Source organism: Trematomus bernacchii, unplaced genomic scaffold, assembly GCF_902827165.1.
Source record: "Trematomus bernacchii unplaced genomic scaffold, fTreBer1.1, whole genome shotgun sequence".
Lineage (NCBI taxonomy): Eukaryota > Metazoa > Chordata > Actinopteri > Perciformes > Nototheniidae > Trematomus > Trematomus bernacchii.
Window position 1 is genome coordinate 2,819,336 of NW_022987828.1, and position 21,666 is coordinate 2,841,001.

The 21,666-nt window shown below is 39.8% G+C and overlaps 1 protein-coding gene across 1 annotated transcript; it reads right to left on the bottom strand.

Moving 5' to 3' along the window:
• Positions 1-1,506: 1,506 nt before the first annotated feature.
• opn6a (opsin 6, group member a) lies at positions 1,507-7,470 on the bottom strand. Its single transcript, XM_034151762.1, has 6 exons — positions 7,332-7,470; positions 5,463-5,668; positions 3,477-3,576; positions 2,418-2,522; positions 2,106-2,329; positions 1,507-1,950 (listed from the first exon to the last, which is right to left on the bottom strand). Exons 1-6 carry the CDS (start codon positions 7,468-7,470, stop codon positions 1,507-1,509), a joined length of 1,218 nt encoding a protein of 405 aa, XP_034007653.1.
• Positions 7,471-21,666: the final 14,196 nt, after the last annotated feature.

Sequence of the window (21,666 nt, forward strand, 5' to 3'; positions counted from 1 at the left end):
CTGCATGGTGACTCTTATGTAAGGGGGGAAGAATGAGCTTCTGATTTACTGTTCTGCAAAAATCTTCTGACTGAGAAATAAATAAAGTAAAAGCAGGGTATAAACTCTCATCAGAGTCTTATAATGTATGATGTCCTTTATTGTTTTATGTTTCATGTGGAACCTATATGCTGCAGGTCTCCCTTGAAAAAGATATCTATGATCTCAATGGGACCAATCTGGTTAAATAAAGGTTTGAAATGAAATGAAATGAGAGTCATCACCCCTCCTCCAGCAAGCAGCTAATTAACACCTGTTTGAGAAACAGACTCTTTAAATCACTTTACTCTGAGTCTGGAGTTTGGGGCTTTTTTCTGCTGCTGTGGTCTATGCAGGGTGAGCCTGTTGCTTTATGCAGATTTGCACTAAGGCTGCAGCAGTTATGCATTATATGGATGGTTATGCAGAAGCTGATTGGCATTTTGATTTAAAGGTCTTAAGAGCTGTTGTAAAAGAGCTCATTGTGCGTGTATTCACAGAAACCACCTCAGGAACTTTTTAAAGATTAAACCTTCATGGCTCAAGTAGATAATTGCCGGTTGATGTTGATTGAAAAAAAAAACTGCTGCTATTTCAGGGCAACTCAGTTTTGTTTAAACAGGGTATTGAAAGCTTGAAGGCAGAACATTTTTATAAAATTCACCACACCCATAGAAAAGTAGAGTTTGAGTTTTTTTGTTTTTAGACACTCCAAAGACATCCCTTTGATATGATGATTCAGTGAATGGAAATGTTAAATTACATTTCTACAGGGGACAAAGTGTAGTAGCCTATGGCATCTATCAGGGAATGATTCTGAAGCTACTACAGTGAGTACAGTTCAATGTTTCCAGATGTTATCCTGCATCTGTTTCACTACATTACTGGCTGCACTTTTTTTTGTGGGGTGGAGTACTTCGTTCAGGTAAATCAGTTTTATGTCCGATTTATACATAGCTGTTACCAATGTGGATTGAATAAAACAACAATCGCAAGAAGGCCCGGCTACCGGCAGAGGGAAGACTCTGTGGTCACTGTAAAACAGGTGGAAATGTGACAAATATAATAATATCAGAATGGAAAACCTTAAAGAAATGTCATGTTAATTTCAAACAGAAACAAAAGATCGTATAAGGAGATGGACATTTAGTATATTTAGCTGCACTGCAACCGGACAGTATGTCAAAAACGTACACACACACATATTTGGACAGTCTTCATTTTGTTGTATTTTATCTGCAGTATGTTGTGTTATTGCTAATATTACTATTGTTGTATTGTAGTGTTTAATCTTACCTTGATGCTTTGGCAAAATAAAGCCATTGTAAGAGCTGGAAATGAAAACCCTTGCTTCAACAAGTGTGAAATCCCACTTGAGATTCAGAAAATAATTTATTAACACAGATTACAAGTACATTCTGTTAACACGGGTAAGAAACAAATATATAAAAGTATTCTTAATCTCCCCAAGCATTTGGTGAAATGTCTTCAGAGCCTGTCACACCAGTACTCTGATGTTTCGATGTGTGAGGGCAGGTCATTGGTGATGACAAATGGAGGCGTGTGGGGAGGGCTGTTGACCCCTGAGTCACTTTCAGGAATGGCTGCGGCGTATTTTGCCTCCGGATTCTGGACAGGAAGTAATGCAGCTGGGGGCGGGGCCTCAGCATTAGGTTTGAAGTTTTTAAAATGCTGCAGGCGCACCACCTCCCTGCGTTCCCGTGTGCAGGGCAGCAGCACAGAGATGTCATTGCGAAACTTGGAGCTCATGCCAAAGTAGATGAGCGGGTTGTAGAAGCTGGCAGACTTGGCAAAGAGACGTGTCATGATGCTGGTTGTGCTTGGCACATGGAAGCCCCAGGCTGACCACATAGACACGACTGCATATGGGGACCAGGCCATGATGAAAGCTGTGCAGATCACAATGGAAATCTGGAGAGGAACATGAGGGAATAATTGTAAGTATAACGTGAGAGGAGCTGTATTACAGAAAGGGCCCTTTTAAAGAGCTCTTTAAAGAGTCTTATTTTACTTTTCGAATCAATTCCCTCCAATAAAATACAGATATCAACTTGTTTTCCCCTTACCCTTGTGACATCTCTCTCCACCTTCCTTTGGTGGGATGTAAGGAAACCATCTGCGGTCATGGCGTTGGTGTTTTTCACTGTGTTGATAATGGAGGTGTAGCAGAAGAGCATTATCATCACAGGGATGAAAAAGCAGAAGATGAGGATGGAGATGATGTAGGATTTGTGGATGGTGGAGTAATTGGCTTTGGCCCAGTCCACCTCACAGGTACCGTATCCTTGATCTAAGAAGAACAAGACACCAAGGTCACATCCAAGCTTTCAAAAGTTGAATTCTCATTTCTTCCATTGTGATAGTGTGTGAGAACAGACCTGTGTAGTTGCCCCAGCCTAGCAGTGGAGCAGCAGACCAAAACATCGCTCCGGTCCAAATGCAGATCAGCGATACGGCAATGGTGTTCACACTGATACAGTAAGCTGCCAAAAATACAACAGGAACATTACAATATAATATTCCCACGTTATGGAACAGATTGTAGGAGTTGGAAAAGGTTAGAAAACAGGACAGAGTGAGAGGCACTTCAAGATGCAGCATTCTTGACTTGTTATGAATGTGAAGAGTGTGACATTTATTTGAACAATGCTGCCTTTTCTTATATTAACAGCCTTTGCAAACATCTGCGACTGAAAAGAACCTCTGTTGACAAAGTACACATAGCGTTGTGTTCAGGAGAAGAAAGAAAATATATGTCTGTGCAGCGTTCCCATATCTAATCTCAATATAACACATGAAAAGTGCAGTACAGTTTGTGACGGGATTGGCCAGGGATATAATCTTTAGGATTGGCAATGTACTTTGTTGCCATGGGTTACTCATCTTTGTTAGGCTGAATTACCTCATGTTGTTTCTAAGATCCTTTCTAGTTTACCTGGCCTCCTTTCATTTCGACCTAAAATTAAGTTGTTTTTATCTGATTTTCAGATTTGTATCCTTATCTGTTGCTGTTTGCAGTAGATGCAGCTGTACTCTAGCATATAAAACATGTAATGTGATACCAATATACAAAGGTTTTATATTGTTGTGTTTTACGAACAGTCACAGTCACACAGTAAAAACTCATTTTCTCACAACAGAGGCAGTTGCTAAACCTAATTTCCATATAATTAAGACATTCTTCAGCATCAGTTACACCCGAAAATAGAAAATGCCACCTCAAGATAACTTAATGATACGTTTGCGAAATGTAAATGAAATTGCTTGAGACAAGTGGTAGTAATTTCCACAGCTGAAGTCGGTAATGAGGCTTCATTAGCAGCAAAAAACACACTTTTCTGTCAGATAAGAACTGCAGGAATGTGAAGTGGGCAGAGACTCCGGCCTTAAGCTTTGTTTATATACTCTCACTTAAATTCAAGGAGGGTAAATCTGACCTTTGTTTGGGTGGCATCCCTTGATGTATCTGGTGACGCTGATAACGGTCAAGGTGTTGATGCTTGCAAGGCCGAAGAGTAGGGTAAAGAAGCCATCTACCTGGAGGAGACACAGCGAGAGGGCTTGGTGAATCATGACATCTCTGAAATGTCTTTGAGTGCTCCTCGAAGCCTCGGGGTGTGGATCCATTGCATGCCTAATTGTTTCACATCTTTGTCTGTTGAATTTATTTAGCTTTCGACTTAATCAGATAGGGACGCTGCAGCTCAAGGGCACTTCCTGCTTTTTGAAAAATATGCTGCAGACCTGGAGCATTTCCTCTGATGTGAGCCGTCAGTTCAATGACTGCTTAATGCATTCAACAATGAAGCTTTTCTAAGCATCAGTCCATTGTTAGGGATGATTATCTTTTAATCACAGCTCTCCTTAAAGGGAATTATGCGACTTTGTTTCAGTCTGGCTCCAACTGTGCAACAACCGGCTCCCTATTGTGCCATTTTCAGGTGACATGGATCAGTTAAGGTCTCTGATTACTCTCTTGATCTTCCTTAGTGCTAATCCTATTACTGTCAGTCATCACGTTTGTTCACCCCTCACATTCGCCAGATTACTGGACTGCAAACGTCTGGTCCAGCATGATTGTCATTCAGCACCTTCCCTATTTTTACAATAATGAAGGACTGGGACATAAGGACGGTGGCTTCTCGAACTTATGTGATTTGATCTTCTCTGATAAACTCACAGTCTAGTGTTTCTGCCCTGGCTCATGAGAAAAGATGTTAATTTGAAACAAACATAAGAAAAGTAATGACTTAAATTCAAAGTATTTTTGTTCACCTTGTAAATTGTTTCGACAATCCTTTCCCTGTATCCCCTTTGCAACTTCAAAGCGCCCTATAAGGCTCTATCATATTCAATAACGTTCTGTCCCATAGGGATCTGGCCTAGCTTGCAACCGTTCATGTCCCATCATGCTCCATGCAGTAATCTGCTAATGCTTCTCACATGCCTGTCTCCTTCACCTTTCTGTTCCTACCCTCCTCTATTTCTGTCCCCTCTTACCTATTTACTTCTGACTCTCGCTCTCTCTTAGCCCACCTCTCCCAGGGGAAGGTGAAATAAGAGGGGCGTACTGCCGCTGCTATGCCAATATTTATTTTCCACCTGAAAACCTGATATTGGATGCCTGAGAGATGAGATCATCTCAATGGCTCTACTGAAGCTCATAAGAGCAGCAGACCACAATTAAAAAATATGTCTCTCTATCAGATTTCGGGGGTTTACACTCCTGGGACTCAAAGTGTTTTGGTTGCAGCAGCTTGTTTTCGTTCACTCACGGATATCAACGTTTCCACAGCCAGCCTTGAGCAAGAAAAATACCCTGGAATGAATTCCAGGCTAAAGTATGACAACTATTTAATTTCAAGCTGAGGCTGTGGGTGGAAGGAACATAGACATTCTTAGCATTTGAGGACAACTCTTTCATTCATTTAATACAAATGATAAGTCAAAATCCAGCAATATAAGAACATTTGATTTAACCCAGCAATCATGTCTCTTATTTATTTCCTGTTTGGTTGTTGACAGGTGCCATGCTGCTTGAAGAGTTTCCCCATTTAAAGGCCCCCGTAGCGGTAATCTTATTACAGATTTAACCTCCAGCCCACATGGCTACTAGCATAATCCTTTGCACTCACAGACACACAAACTCACATACTCACTTTACTGTAAGACTAGCACAGATTATTTTAATGAACTTTATTAATTGGGATTTGCCCAAGAAAGCAGATGCATTTGTTTTTTAGAACTCTGCATAGTCATTACTTTCAAGTCATTTCAAATCAAGGTTTCTGATTGGTGTTAATGCTGCAAATTGCATTATGATTAAAGATTTGGTGGAAGATATATTTATAGCATATAAATATGAAGTGATTATTTTCAATGTAACCCGTTTAAATTAAGTGTTGTGTTGGTGTTGCTTTTACCTGGCACGTCCAGATCCAGGTGATCAAATACCCATCGTCCCTAAAGACATTGAATATTTGTAGGATCCCTCTGGAGTAGCCGAATATGGAGATGCTGGCATCAGAGATGGCAAGATTTAAGGTGAGGAAGTCGGTGGACTGTAGTGAGGCCCGCTGCCTGTACAGGACAAACATCACTAAACTGTTTCCAAACCAGGACAGCCATCCTACAGACAGACAAACAAACAGCATGTCAGTGAATATTTTGGCACACATATTGTTTGGTACAGTTACTATAATACTACTTTAAAGTAATATATTTGTGAAATGTATTGGAGTGTACAAACATCACTAAACTGTTTAGTATAGTATAGTACATTTTAGTACTTGGAATAGTAAACGTTTTTTTAAAGATCATGAGATACTAGTTTATAATATAAAAAAAGTGTATTTTATAGTATAGAATAGTATAGTGCTATATAGTTTAGTCCTATATAGTTTATTCCTATAGTTTAGTATAGTCCTATATAGTTTACTCCTTTATAGTATAGTATGGTAGTGTACATTATAGTATAGTATATTGTGGTATAGTGCAGTCCTTTATAGTTTATTCTTATAAAGTATAGTATTGTATTGTATAGTATAGTATAGTATAGTATGTTACAGTGTAGTATAGGATAGAATAGTAGTGTACAGTATACTATAGTATAGTATAGGATGGTATTGTATAGAATAGTATAGGATAGTATAGGATAGTATAGGATACTGTAGTATAGTAGTGTGCAGTATACTATAATATAGTATAGTACATTATAGTATAGTATAGTATTATAGTTTAGTAAAGGACCACATAATTTCATTGTATACTTAAGTAAAGTAGAACAAAGTAGAGAGTGTACAGTGTCTTAGGGTGTAGTGAGTAACCAATGCTGCAGTGATATGGTGCTTGAAAGAATGTAAAATTGTAGACAGCATACAGAAAAGAGCTACACGATGTTTGATGCATCAAAGATTTGCTCCCATTCTGGCAATTCAGGCAGGCATGGGCTGGGTGTCAGGATCAGCACAACCTAGTTATATGCATGACACAATAATACAATTCAATTTAATCATGCAATGTGGTGAGTATATTATGTTAAAGTGTTGTATAGTGTGTTGTTTTATATTATATATTATAGTATTATTGTATGTTATAGTACTGTATATTATGGAATAGTATAATGCTGGAGAGTATGGTAACAATGGAGTATAAGAAAGTGCCAGCTTTGTTCTCCTTGACCTAGCTTTTATGTCTATTTCTGTGAAAGTACGTTGACTACAAAAAGTTCTTGCATATGTACACATACCTGACCATTAAAGATGATTCTGAAGTACAGTCAAAAAAGTCTAACTTAGTGGAGTAGGATAACTTAAAGTAGATATGGAACAGAGATTCAGAAAGCATGACTATTCTGTATTTTAGTAAAAGTGGCAAGAACCAAAGATAATTGCATTTCTTTTTATAGCTCAGTCTAAATAACACAAAATCCCTGGCCTGCATTAGTGGACGTGGACAGTGCCAGACTGTCTGTGACAGCGGGACTCTTGGAAACATGAGGAACAACAGTTGTTTTTGTTTGGACTCTTGTGTTACTCTTTCTTGCTAGTGTTTGTCCTGAGGGGTTAAAAGGATACAACTATTTTGGGTTTTTTCTTGCACTACAGAGTTATGGAAGGCAGAACAATTTGAAACTAAGAGGATATATTTCAAGAAGTTTGTCATTACTTCACATATCAGCTTCATAGACATTAATCTAGGGTGCTTGCAATGTTTTTGATTTGCATTTGAATGAGTATGCAAAAAAAGACATTTCAAGTCACATTAAATTCAGTGTATGATGTTTGACTTACCCAACACTAACAGATATATTCCAATGATAGTTTCTCCTTGTTCGGACAGGGGTGGCTCTGTATTCATAGTACTGAGGTTATTATTCCTCCAAGGAATATTTACCACCTTCATAGGAAAACCCTTCAATGTAATTTCCATGGCCTCTGTTTTGATGGCAAGGCATGGATCCTTGCTGTCCTCTCCAGTAGCTCTGCTCCCCTCTGCTCTATATACAACTGTGTTACAGTAGGCCTGCCCGGTTATTTCATTTTAAATCCAGCTTATCCCGGTCGCTAATACCTCACCACTCACTGTCCAAATGATTGCACCTGTAATCCTCTCTATTTATTAGCAACTAAGCAGAGATTTTGGGTGAAAATCCAAGCCAACAGGGAAATGTCTGGTCAGCTGTTCTACTAATGGAAATTGCTTCTGTAGGGGTTTCATTTATTTTAATTTATTAAAGTCCTATAGACTCATCTCACACAAAGACACTTAAAGGCCATCAGTGGAGGCTACACCTACTAATGCTGAACTATTATTCTAAATTCAAATTGCCTCCTTTGCCATTGCTGATTTTTGTAAACTGTTAATTTTCTTGCTGAAAAAATAAAAATCTATCTGATTGCAGTCTTGTTTAGCAGCCAACTCAAAAGATGGTGATTGAACTTGAAGACATCCAAACAGAATAAGGATTAATGTTATACAATATGTCAAACAATCAGCCCAATCCATTAGTATCATTCTGAAATGGAGAAAACTAAACTTTTGTATTCTAATCTGTATTTCTAACTAAACAACTCACAGTGAATGATTACATAATTTGTAGCATATATTCTCATTTTAGTTTAGCTCAGTTTATTCAGCACTAATTATCTCAGCCAACGGTTTTATGTTTAGGTTTGGTTTCGCTGGTTTGTTTGTCTGTCTGACAGAAGGGAAAAATACTGGGTAGGTTTTCATGAAACTTGGTGGAAGGGTAAAGCATGGGCCAAAAAAGAATCCAATACATTTTGGAGTAGATCCGGATAACAGTCTGGGTATGAGCATTCTTTTTCACTTTGGAAACCACCTCGCTACTGCTCACAACTGCCAAACCAAAGTATCTGAGTGCACAGCATATCTATATGTGGCTTGTTGGTCTAGGACTCTAGGGGTATGATTCTCGCTTAGGGTGCGAGAGGTCCCGGGTTCAAATCCCGGACGAGCCCTCTCCCGTTTAGTTAGAAGTTGTAGTGTGTGTATAACGTAATGTGCTTAGGGCTAGAAACTATACATACAATATTGTACGTGGAGTGTCTTTGAACACATAGTGATAATGGTGGAATTCCTTTCAACCTTGAGATTGAGGTGGTGTTTGGCTATAACTACATGACCATTTATACTCTGTGTTTATTTGAGTGCCCTTTTTCTTTTGTATTGATATGCTTTGGTTCCTCAAATTATTTGAAAGGATATGAAAATATAAAGCCATTGCCAACAGCCCATTTGTTTAGCTTAGCTAGAAAACAGCTTCATAATTACTGTACAGATATTTTAGTGATATCAGTCTTCTCATCCAACTATTTGCAAGAAAGCCAATAAGCGTATTTCCCAAAATGTCTATTCCAAACTTTGCCAATACTGTTTGTTCAAATAGGGCCCTACGGAACGACATGGGGAAACATCTTGTCACTTCATATTGTCTGGAGCTAGTGTGTAAGAGCAATGTTTTACAAGCTGTATAGTCTGGCAGCAATTAACAGCATCTTACCCATTCAGAGAAATCCCTTTGTTCTTTGAAAATGAGTTGCGCCAATGATTACTAACTGACACCTCCTCTCCAGAGACATGTTCTAGTTTTCACTAATCACCGCCATTAAGAAAAGGGTCATACAGACGATGACTTTTGTCATGCCAGCGAGACTTTACTTAACTATAATGTAAAGCACATTTATCTTAATGTACACTGAGGCCAGAAGAATCATACGAGTAATGAAGTCAGTGTGAGCTAATGTGGGCCCTGACAAATTCCCTGAGCTCTGATGTTAGTGTGAGAGCATCTGGAACCCACTTTCAGTACAACCATCAGAAACAATATTTATTAAGAGAGTTTGGGGATTTCACTAACACATGTTCCTATTTTATTGATTAAAACCCTTTGTTATGTATAAACTTACAATTGCACCACATCTCCCCTCCTCCACCTTGCTGCTCTTCACAGTGAGCTGCTCTGTGGCAACACACCTAGCGAAGGGGTAACCTAAACCGCCCCCCCTCGGCCTGTGTTTAGATCACAGTGTGCACCTTGTTTTCCTCCTCTAGCCGCCACAGAGCAGCTCTGCTGGCCCTCAGGATGTGGAGGGAAGGGCGCTGCTGCCAGATGCCTCGGTGCTTCCGAGTCCTCCTCATCAAACCTCTTCTTTGAGCCTTTCGAAAGCCAGTCCGGGGAGAGTGACGGAGCTGAGGGAAAGTAAACCTCTGACCCCAACTGTCACCCGTCCAGCAGCAAACACTGAACACAGTCATTGCTCGGCCCCACCTCCACCTAAAGACGCCCCACGACATAGCTTCAGCTCTGCAGTGATCCCTGTGTTTGCAGCCCAGAGAGCGCAAGGTTTTCTGATGCCTCTGTGGTGTGAGTCTTCTTGTTCAAGTGGATAATGTGATAACGGCTGCGGTATAGGCATCGTTCAGAAACCTCACAGCACAACGTAGTCACTCGCAGCCAGATATTCTAGTGCTAGTCTTAAAGGTAGGGTAGGTAAGTTTGAGAAACCGGCTCGAGATACACTTTTTGTTATATTCCATGGAATGCTCTTAACATCCCGATAGCAATGAATATCTTCAGTGCTTTGACAAAAAATCCATAAAAAAATGTCATCTGTGGAAGCCGTAGAACTGTAAAAAGCACGACCAATCATTTTAGCCGGCCCGGCTAAAATAACTGGATGGCCTACCTGCCTGTCAGCCTTCCATCTGTGCACAAACTTATCTCGTGCCCTCATTGGTCATGTGCGCGTTCGTGTGTGTTGGAGGAGGGGCTCTATAAGGAAGTGGCAGATTTTCTCCGGTTGTGTATTTTCAAATTCTAGTGATCTCGAGCCGGTTTCTCAAACTTACCTACCCTACCTTTAACTGCATAACAAGTTTTGTTGTTTAAGGAAGGATCATTGTTCCATACTTGACCCAAAAATTATCATTTAAATATCAATTACACACGTGTGTCTTTGAATTATTCTTGCATGCCTCTATGGGACAAGAAAAGCCCGGAGGAATTTAAGTATGAGAGGGCCGAGACAAACAACTGCTAAACTATTTCGAAAGATCTTTTTAAAACTGTCTCTGCAGTTCAATTGAAATGTCCGTTATCTGGTCGTATGCTCACCACCACCACACATTTCCACTAAAATATCGCTTTCTTAAACAAGTCTAACTCGTTTAAAGTCGTCTGGATGACCTGCGCAAGCATGAGAGTGTTTATGCAGATGTCTTTTTAAAATTCAAAAATGAAATGTTTTGGTGAGCATATGACTGGAAAAAATTTGAGTGAGTGAGAGTTGGTGAAGGGATGTTTTGAAGTATACCTTAAACAAACAATTGATCATCACACCTATGGCTGTAAGAAGGCCATCCTCTTACAGAGAAAGTGAGGAGATTAGACTGTCTGGCTGAAAGAGAGCGGCACGTCTCGTGCTGTCAGTGTGGAGGACAGCTGCTGCTAAGATTACGCTGCTGCTAAGCTAGCAGGTCAAAGACCAAGGAGGAACCTGCAGTCAGGTGCTAAGGACAACAAAACTGACAGTCAACAAAAGACATAAGACAAGTTTCTGAAGGCAGGATCTTGCAATGAGTTCATAGTTGAGACATTAATGCCCTGTTCTGACAAACAGCCTGAGCTGTGACACTTACTGTACAGTCAGTGTACAATGCTCAGGTGTTAGTATGTCAGAGGGAGACCTCAAGATCAGCATAACTGTGTGTGTGTGTGTGTGTGTGTGTGTGTGTGTGTGTGTGTGTGTGTGTGTGTGTGTGTGTGTGTGTGTGTGTGTGTGTGTGTGTGTGTGTGTGTGTGTGTGTGTGTGTGTGTGTGTGTGTGTGTGTGTGTGTGTGTGTGTGTGTGTGTGTGTGTGTGTGTAGCTTGGCAATCCCAGTGCAGCCACAGTGGACCACTGTATCATTAGGCTTATGATCATTACTCTCCCTCTCCCTCTGTGTGTCGAGCAGAGCCTGAATGTGAGGTTAAAAGCTCACAATTTTCCAAACGGAAAATCACAGACACAGATACTATTATGGAGGTGTGTGTTAAAGGCTACGAGCTGTCTGAGTGCAACAAAGCCTCTCTTCACAGAGGACATACACCAGGTCAAGAGACCCAATACAGGATCTGCCTAAAAGGTCTACACACTTTCTCTCTCCATGTCACTACAGGAGGGGCACAGGGACTGCTTGTATGAAGGCTCCCCACAATATGGAGGTAAATGGCTTGCCTGTCATTTTTTGGTCTATGTCCTCACAGCAGTATAACAAAATCTATACTTCCTTTTTCTGCATAGCTATTTAAAGATTTTGGCCAACATGGCCTCCAGTTGTCAAGAGCAAATTGGTGAGAAAGTTTGCTAAAGGAGCTTCGTTTAAATGTAGCCCTTTTTAGGACCTGTGACTTAATATCAGATCAAATCTGAATGCAAAAATAGATGATTGAATGGAACATTTTTAAAATATTTCTCTTTTCCCTTTCGGCATATTCTCAGATATAGAACAACCCATTGAAAGAAACATCAAGCTGGCCTACAGGTGAAGATGGCATAGGTCCAGTAACAAAACCATATAAACCACTTCTGCCTGCCCACAGCATGTCCACACCTCCTTCTTATAAGTGCTTGAATCTCTTAGGAGTAATATCCGTTTTTAGAAATGGGCACACTTGTTAGTCTTTCACAACTCTTCATGTTACCCTAGAAAGTCTACATTTCTTTGAGTTATTAAGTAAGAATAATTTGAATAATATGGATATTAGGCTTTGCACGTGAGGTAAGACCTGGAAAGGTGTGACCCCATCCTAGAGATTCATGGTAGAGCTTTGAGATTTGTGATTTGCTAGTTTAGTCAAAAGTTTGTGAAACCCCTCAGTGAAGCACACAGTTTATGCAGTTACCACAGGTACAAAGAGTGTTCTGTGTTTCTCACTAACTCTTCCCCCTGCACCAAAACAGTTTTCTGCCCTACAAGGCATTAGCAGAAGTTGCTGCTTCAAATATATATATTTTTAAATAGCGCTTCCTCTTACAGAGCTTTTGTTTTGCTGTCCTGTTGAACTTTAACACAGGAAAATAACACTTTGTATTGTTGGATTTATCTACAAAACTATATTCAGGAGAAAAGGGGCTAAACTGTTGCCTGATATGCTTTTTGCACAATACCCCATAATAAAATCCGTGGGGAAATAATAGATGAATGGTTCAGTATGCATTTAAAACTGAACACAGGCTCTGTGTCAAGCCCAGTGGAGCGATGTGTGGATTGGTTTTGTGGCTCAAAATCTTTGGCTCTGAACCACATGCAAACATTTACTTGGGCACTGCGTCGAGTTTGCAATTTCTCCTCCAGAGTCTGTTTGTTTAAGCAGGTAACTTATGTAAGTAGGGCTCATTGAGGGTTGAATACACCCCATTCCCGAAGGGGTCTGCACATCAGTTTTGACACGAGGGGATATATTGGAAATATAAATCTGCAAATAAAACTGTACTTCCGGGATATGGACGGTTTGATGTCTGACTGACTGTGGCTTCTGCTTCCATAAATGCAGATCGTTGCTCTGAGAAAGTTTGGTTTTCTCTTGAATTAGCCCCCAGTTAACCTTTCACTCAGACCAAGGTCTGAGTGAAAGGTTTGTGCCCAGAGACTGGACTCTGGAGACCGTCCTCTGGCCTTCTGGGGATTGAGGAGATTAGTGACCTCCACTGAGGAGCTACGTCTGCAGGAGCCTCCAGAAACTGACAACCTATCACACCGTGGATCTCTTTGGAGCCCACCTGTCCCCCAACTTGATGTGTTGTAACACATTGGCGCCTCTGTGGATGGCAGAAAGGCGTAAACAATCTTGAAACTGTCAGTCAGGATCAAAGTCGCATCAAACAAGCATTTCAAATCTCCTTAAAAAAGCGTGACCCCGTTAACAACATGGATGTTCTCAGTTGTCCTGAACCACCATTAGGGTCGCTGAGTTGACCCCTGTGTGACAGGAGGCTGGTGGGCCAGACCCTTATCCTCTCCCTCAGCAAGAACTTGTTATTCTTAAAGATGACACTCTGATGAACCATGACACCTGCCTGTTCGAGCCTACTTAAGAAGGAGCAAAACTGTTTTTAGACTGACCTGCTGACCGCTTGGTGAATGTGGCCCCTTCAAGGCCCCTTTAACCCTTTAACTACCAGACCAAGAAAAAAGCTATGGACAAATTATTTGTTTGCATTTCTTTATCAAATGGGACACAAATAACCACAAACAATTTTTTTTTTTTACTGACCACACAGTTTTGTTTTTATGAGCCTCTACCAATTGGTCGAGCTGGTCTTTTATGGTAAAAGTGCATTTTCAACAATCATCATATACAGTACAGTATTTGTATGCATCAAACTCAAATAAAACACAAACTCAAATACATGTTTTTCTTTTATGGAAAATGAGCAATATATACAACCAGATATATTCATAAAAGATAATAAATTATAATTGTAAAAAAGTAAAAATGGAAAAAAGTAATGTTAAGTGTTTTTCATAATAAATAAAAGACTTGCTCATCTTACTGTATATGCTGAATTGGCCTATCAAGAAACCACTGGCCTAACAGCAAATGTCTATATCCTGTGTTGGCCTAACTTGCTCATCTGTGTGCAACTTTGGGCTGCATTTCATGCATGATAGGTGCTATATACATTATTATCACTCTTTCACTCTGAGACTCATAAGGCAGAACTAGATTTAGTATTATTACCATGAATCTAGCTATTTATTTACCATATTTTATTGGAAAACATCTCTGAAACTCTGAAAAAGTCATATTGCTAGTTTACCATAAAAGGCCACACCCTTGTTAAAACTTTTTTTGTGCATCAAGTTATCTAATTATGTTCAGTCAGTGCTCTGACACTAAAATATGTCAAAAATGACATGGTTACCTTACAAAAGTTGACCAAAAAGAGTGATTTCTTCAGCAGTGATTTTTAGCATGCCAACTTTCTCAGTGGAAGCTAGCTGAAGGGCATTCTGTTCGAACCACAGCGACATCTAGAGGTTGTTTTGTGCATAACATGTCAACCAAATGGTAGAGCTGGCTGAATCAGATGGAGTAAAACTTAAAAAAAAAAAGTTCAACAAGATATCAAGACACAAAATGTGCTCTACCAAATGGTGGCGCTGGCTGTTAAAGGGTCTTTGGATATCAATTACTGAATTTTCCAGAAGTAGTTGCCTCCGCCAAGGAAGTCCTGTTTTTAATTCCCTTTGTCTTTTTGTCTATCAGCACGAGAAAAGAAAAACTCCTGATGCAAGTTTTTATAAAACGTTGTGAAAGGTTGTAGCATTGGCCAAGTATCCAAGATCAGAGTCACAGTGCAGATAAACAAATGAAGTTTACCTTTCATTCAAATTGCACGATTGGATATTTGGCATTGGTGGAGTCAATTGTATAAATATAAACGAACCAAGTGAATCACCCTTTTCGTGTTGTTAGAAAGTCAATTTATTAAAACAATGGTTATTTCTCGCATTTAGGGTCACAAAGTATTCACCAGCAGGGGATGGAAGGCAGCGAAATGCTCCTGAAATAGTTTGAATTTATGACTACATGTCATTTGCAAAATCAAACATGTTTGCTCACTGTGTTGCTGGAGGTAAGATGACAAGATCCACATCACTCATGAGACATGAGAGTGCTATCAATCTTCTCATTAGCTCTTGGCAAGAAATAATAAAACAGTGAATAAGTGCATTTTCCAAGGTATTAAACTTCTATTTACAGTGGCTAGAAACAAATACATTTGAGAACAGGCAAACTATGGGGCCATTGTATTGCGTCATGGAAAACCCAATACATTTGGAGTTTTATTGATCACACGAAGGTCTACTGATCCATGCTGAGAAAATAGGTCATCGCAGTAATAGTGTTGGACACTATGGGTGCATCCGACCCTCTCAGGACCCCACAGAGACGAAGGAGATGAGGTAAGATTGTGGGAGAAAGAAGAGCTATAAAGTTAGAGACAAAGGAGGAGAGGGTTAGGCGGGTATTTACAGGAACACAGGATGTTGAACAGATTAAGTTCGGCCCTGTTCTGAAATACACAGCTTATTCAATAATGATCTATTATAAAATGTTTACAGATGAGGTGCACTGGGGACAGGTAACTAATGTGTATGCTGACAAATATGTATTGTTGTGTGGAGTACATTGTAGATGTAGGGATCCAAATTATTTTCAGTTAGTTCATTTCTAAATGTTTTAAGATGAAACCTTCAAGAACCTATAGTCTCACTTTAGAGGACATGCTTCCCTGACCACCTGGACACATACCAGACGGTTTGAATGGTGCCTCACTTAAGCGTTCAATGCCCAGCTGTAGAACACCTGGCAAGATCTGGGCTTCCACTTAAAATAGCAACCACATGGTATTGTATATTAACAGTGTCTGTTTCTGATAGAACAGATGAGACAACCGATCAGATATTTACTCCTCTGATCTTCACTATCTCAATTCAAATCTGCTAAACCGTTTCTCATAACAATTAGTTTTGAAATTGACTTCAAATGTCTTATAAGCCATAAATCCAAGTGAGGAAGATATATAAAATGTGCTCATCTTTTGAGGATCCATGTGGCATATGTACCGTAAACGACGCCTCCTGGTGTTACATCAGCCAAGTTAGCAATGTGATCGCAGTTAGTAACTTAATCCTTTCCTGCCAGCATGACACATATTAAAGAGTGCTAGATCTTGGGTCGATATAGTTGCTTCAAAAAATTATTATTTGGCCATTTGAGGGCAGCAGAAACAAGTTGTGAACGCAGCAAGGACATATCATCACCTTTAAAGGCACAATGATCCGTCCTGAATATTAAATAAAAGGCAAGTAACTTAAAAAAATTATAAAGCACAATGAACTACATTCAGATAATAATTCTCAGTTAGTTGTTTACTACAAACAACGCTATTCAAATTAAGAAATTGTGGTTCAATGCTTCTGAATAGCCTCATAATCACAGGAAACTGCCAGGTTTGACGCAATTGCTCTTCCTTGCTTATTAATGCTCTTTCAAGGTGTTTAAATACACCTCACACTGTGGGAACAAGCTCTGTGGCTGCCAGGCTTGGGTGGCTATATGCAAGATGATGCCAGTTATCAGTAGTACCACTGGGCACATTGCGGAGGTTAATTCACACTTTACTTTAATTATATAGTGATTTACACAGGATGCTGCAATGGTACACATTAAACTTTATAACCCTTGGTGTTGCGCTACCCTATGATATATCAAAATCCCCACCTAAAACATCTAATGATCACTGCAGTCATTTACTAGCTCCAGGTTTTCTTCCTGTTCCATATGAGGTGGCATCAGTTTAACCCTTGTATGGTGTTCATATTTTTGTTACTCAGCCAGTGTTCGTGGGTCTGGTGGACCCGCTGCCTTTTTGGGCTTCAATTCAACACAATCAAACTATTTTATGTTAAGATACTCAACAGATGTTTACTTCATCTCAATTACAAGCAATATAAACGGCAAATATGGTTAATATTTGCCCTTTTATCATGAAATGGTTCTCTCTCTGCCAGAATAATTTGCAAGGCCCTCTGAGCAGAGAATATTTTGGCCATCTTGATCAGTTGTGATGAGGACCCAAACTGGCAAAGCTTTATTTATTGTGTCTTGCCCCAAATTTGCAGCTTGGATAGAGTGTGAAAAAAATAAAGATTGGTTCCCGCAAGACACAATCGAGGAATGTGAGAGCAGACAGGTGTCCGTGCTTGAATTTATCAACAATGTTGCAACCTTGTGCGGGAATGGCAGGGGCAGAAACACAAAAGTCACACACACACACACACACACACACACACACACACACACACACACACACACACACACACACACACACACACACACACACACACACACACACACACACACACACACACACACACACACACACACACAGAAGGCCCAGACGGGTGCACAGGACCTACAATTTCCACACTATTGTTAGCCCCGAACACCCTGTATGTAATGTAAATGTGTAGGGGGGGGGGGGGTGACTCTGCCACAAAGTCCAATTTAGAATCACAGTGAAAGACATTGTGATAGCAGAACATCCATCACCAAGCAGACACCTCAAGACTTTTGTTTTGTATCATGGCAGCCATTTCTGGTAACACAAACTACAGAGTTAGTCCCACAAACCAAATCTAAATATGTTAGTATGAATATATCAATCTTATCATTTTAAATTACCACCACAGAGCCACAGTGTCACGGTGTACCACAAAGTAAAGAATTAAAAATACCACAAGATGTGTGATGTGTCTGCTGTGTTGTGAGACAGTGTGAGATGCTGTAGGATACAGGGAGATGAAAGAGCTCCAGGCCTGATCCCGGGCACGAGGCCAGACTGCCCGTTTTAAAACATCCTGATGAAACCAAACCTCTCCATGGGCTCGTTTCAACAGGACGTCTTTGATGGATTGTGATGTCCAGCACAAATGGCCACTAATGTGTGACCAAATGCTTAAGAACACAGTATGCTGAATACATCATTTTAAACAGGTATACATGACATAAAAAGTGGCTTCTATAGTAAGGGAGTGTACACATTAAAAAGTCTGAGGATCTACAGAGATATGTTGTGGTTTTTTTGCTCTTTGGTTTTGTTCATACTGTCATATTTCGTATCTATAAATAACTTTTATTTCAAAGATTTATTAAGATCGCTTAAGGAGACTTACAGTAGGCATGCCAACATGTTCAGATCTGCACATCTCTGACTCTGCTACAGTCCTTTTTGGCTCTTTCACTAATGCCAACACAGGAATGTGTGTTTTGATCTCAATACCTGCCAAAGCAAATGATATCCAAAAGGCCTTCATTTAATTGCTTTAATCTTTGCACAAACAAAACAAAACCCATACAAAAGGGCTTGCGTGCTTTATGATCCTGTTTTTAAAGTAATTAAGATTATTAAGATATTAATTTATCACGAGGAAGAAAAAACAACCTTCTCTGAGTTCACTCAGTCAATTTTGTGTTGTGCTAGAGTATAGCTATTTTATAGCTTATTTTTTAAGGTTGGCAAATATTGGTGGTCCATCACTTTTTCCTGAAAGCATCAATGGCCCCAAGAAGACGACTCATAAATACTTTGGTCATCCCCTGACTTTTCCTATTACCCCATCACAAGGTTCAAACTTTTGGTTTTGAGTGAAATATTTAGGCAACTAATTTTCAAGGCATTTAAGGTTCCTTCATGATGAATTATAATGATTATGATAGTCCTCTGACTTCTCATGTCAATCATCATATCAGCATCAGCTGTAGGCTTACGTGTTTTGTGCTAATTAGCATACGTTAGCATGCTGACAAACTAAACTAACATGGCAAACATGGTAAACATTATTCGTGCTAAACATTAATGCTTAGCATGTTGGCATTGTGAGCTTGTTAGCATGTTTAAATATGCATTTTGCTTAAGGAACCACAGTGTGAAACAGGGCTACAGCCGGACAGAGCTATTAGCATGGCTGTAGACTCATGTTCAAGCGTAGTTTATGGCTGTGTCACCATAATCACCCCCTTGTTCACTCATTCATTACTCCCTCTATAATAATGGACTCTCAACAGTTTAACCTATGGCAGGGGTCACTTTTGAGACTGAGATCTACCTGAAGTTACATAAATGTACTTGTTTTTAAGTCTTTTTAAGTATTTAATATATTTCATATATTAGTCGAATCTAAGCAGTAATCTGAAATGTTGGATACTCACCCATAATCTATAGTTTTGTAGAGTAATGCATTGGAAATTCTTGCATCTATTAAATGTGGCACATTGTGTTTCTTAGCAGAAAGAAGTGCAATTGATACTACATTTTCATCCAATTGTGGAACTTTTTAGGGTAATAGTAGACATATTAACATTCAAAATGTCAACACTCAAATAATATAATGGACTGTAAATGAAGTTAAACAAGAATTGATAGGGAGTGACATTTGCCACAACCTATGACTGACCAACTTCACATTATAGGCTCAGATACCAATATTCACCCAAAAAGCACACAGGCTTTCTTGTGCTTCAAGTGGTTGTAGCTGTAAAAAGGTGATAAAGTAACACTGTCCTGTGTGAGTTCACTAGGAGCACCTTTGAAGTTCATTACTGTCAATAAAAGCCATTTGCCATAATATTATATTGTAATACTCCCTTTAGTACAACATGATATACAATGATAATCTTCAGATACAAAAAGTGATTTTAAATGATTGACTCTGATGGTAGGTAGTTGATACTAACTTATACATTATGATATGGGAATGGGCTGGTTGCTGCACAGTGAACCTGACCAGGGTCAGAGGTGCAGCTGACTCTGTCCTCACATGAATGACCCGAGGGAAGGGCAACAAAGGGATAAAAAGGGGAGGACAAGAGGGAGTAAGAAAAGCAGAATGACTGTCAGAAAGGGCATTTTTCTTTTGAAAATGCTCAGTCCTCTCTGCACTTTCACTTTTCATCAAGTGTTTTGGCTGCACACGAGCTGAAGGAATGCACCGCAGGGCAGCCTGCAGCTAACCTTGACAGTGAGTGCACCCTTCCCCTCAGCATCGTCTCCCCGCCCTCCCTGCGTCTAACCCCACGTCCCAACATGTCCACCTCGGTCCAAGGCCAATATGTATCCTGAGCATCATCTGGCAAGGGTGTTTGTCCACACTAACGTCATCACTTATTTGTTTGGATGGCCACCTGGATGTGAGAGTAATAACAAACATCGTTTTTTTTGTGTTGACAAGCTGCACTGACTGATATGAAGTCTCAAACATCTGCATACTTTCTTTGAAGTCAAAGACAAAAGTTTGGCTCCTGATCACCTCTCTGAAATTAATGGCTTTTAGGGTCATGTGCGGGCAAGACAGAGCGTTCGCTCTACTCTGTCCACCTCACACTTTAAAGCTTTACAGCTTTGTGGCTGCAGGCTGCAGTGGAAGAGAAAATAAAACATGAGCTTAACTGGGTTCACTCTAAACTAAAGCATGCAGACACTGATACATTCTGAGTTTTCTTTTTATCACAACAGTCTGAGTGACTGAAAATAATCTCCTTTCACTATGGATCAATCATCTCCATAAATTGCTACAACACTTTATAAAAAGTTTATTTTCCACAGGCTTTTTTTCTAGTAAAAAGGTGCCAGCATCCCAAATTAGATAGTGTAAGACTAGCTATTTCAGACCTTACCACAGACCTATCCCTCTGCGAGAGTGAACATTGGTTACTCTAAACACTTTCCATGAACACAAATCAGGCAGCAAAAACAAACTCCTCTCATTTTAGCTTTGCTACATTTTGTGGATGACATTCTTTCACAATTGTTATATATGTCCCCTTATTGAAGCTATTCCCAATGCTCCCATGTGTCATATCTAACCATCATTTAGGTTTACACATATGTCACTCTGGTAAAAACCACCCATGATGATATATTCTCAGGGCTACAATCTTAAGAAGTAAGGAAAATCTATGCAAGAAAGTGAATAATCAAATTTCCCAAAATGTTAAAATATCCATTCCATCCAAAGTGTCAACTTCACATGATCTTGATTGCACAGTTTCCTTATTGCCCCAGGCTAAGGCTGACCTAGTATAAATATACCCATTTTCACATATATGTTCATATTTATGCAGCCCATTTATTCCACTTTCACACACTCACCAACACACCCACCATAAATAAACAGAGAGCTAAATTAAATGAATTTGCTCATAAAAGACAGATGTTGCCATTGGATACAAGATTAGACTCGGCATGTAGCTTCCCCTGAGGGAGAAAGATAACACTTGCATGGTAAATAAAGTTATGTATTGGGTGTTTTGAGGCCGGGGGAACAGTAGCAGCCAGTGCTGGAGAGTGGACACACTCAGCCCTGAAGGCTTTCCACTGTGAGCCCTCAACCACATCTTCAAAATAAGGGTGATAAAGGGGCCAAATCCAAAATGTTGAAGGAAGTACCTTTCCAGCAGCTCAACAATTTACAACCAGGCTTTTCTTAAAAAAGAGCCAAGCTCAAAGCCCTTCTCCGACAATGCTGCTGCACACAGCCAGCGTACTGTAT

Bases quoted from the DNA above. Each gene is read 5' to 3' on its own strand.
- opn6a (XM_034151762.1), bottom strand. From the start codon at position 7,470: ATGGAAATTACATTGAAGGGTTTTCCTATGAAGGTGGTAAATATTCCT. The intron at 5,669-7,331 runs GTAAGTCAAACA...GTCTGTCTGTAG, and splicing joins AATATATCTGTTAGTGTTGG to GATGGCTGTCCTGGTTTGGA. The intron at 3,577-5,462 runs GTAAAAGCAACA...TGTCTCCTCCAG, and splicing joins CCTGGATCTGGACGTGCCAG to GTAGATGGCTTCTTTACCCT.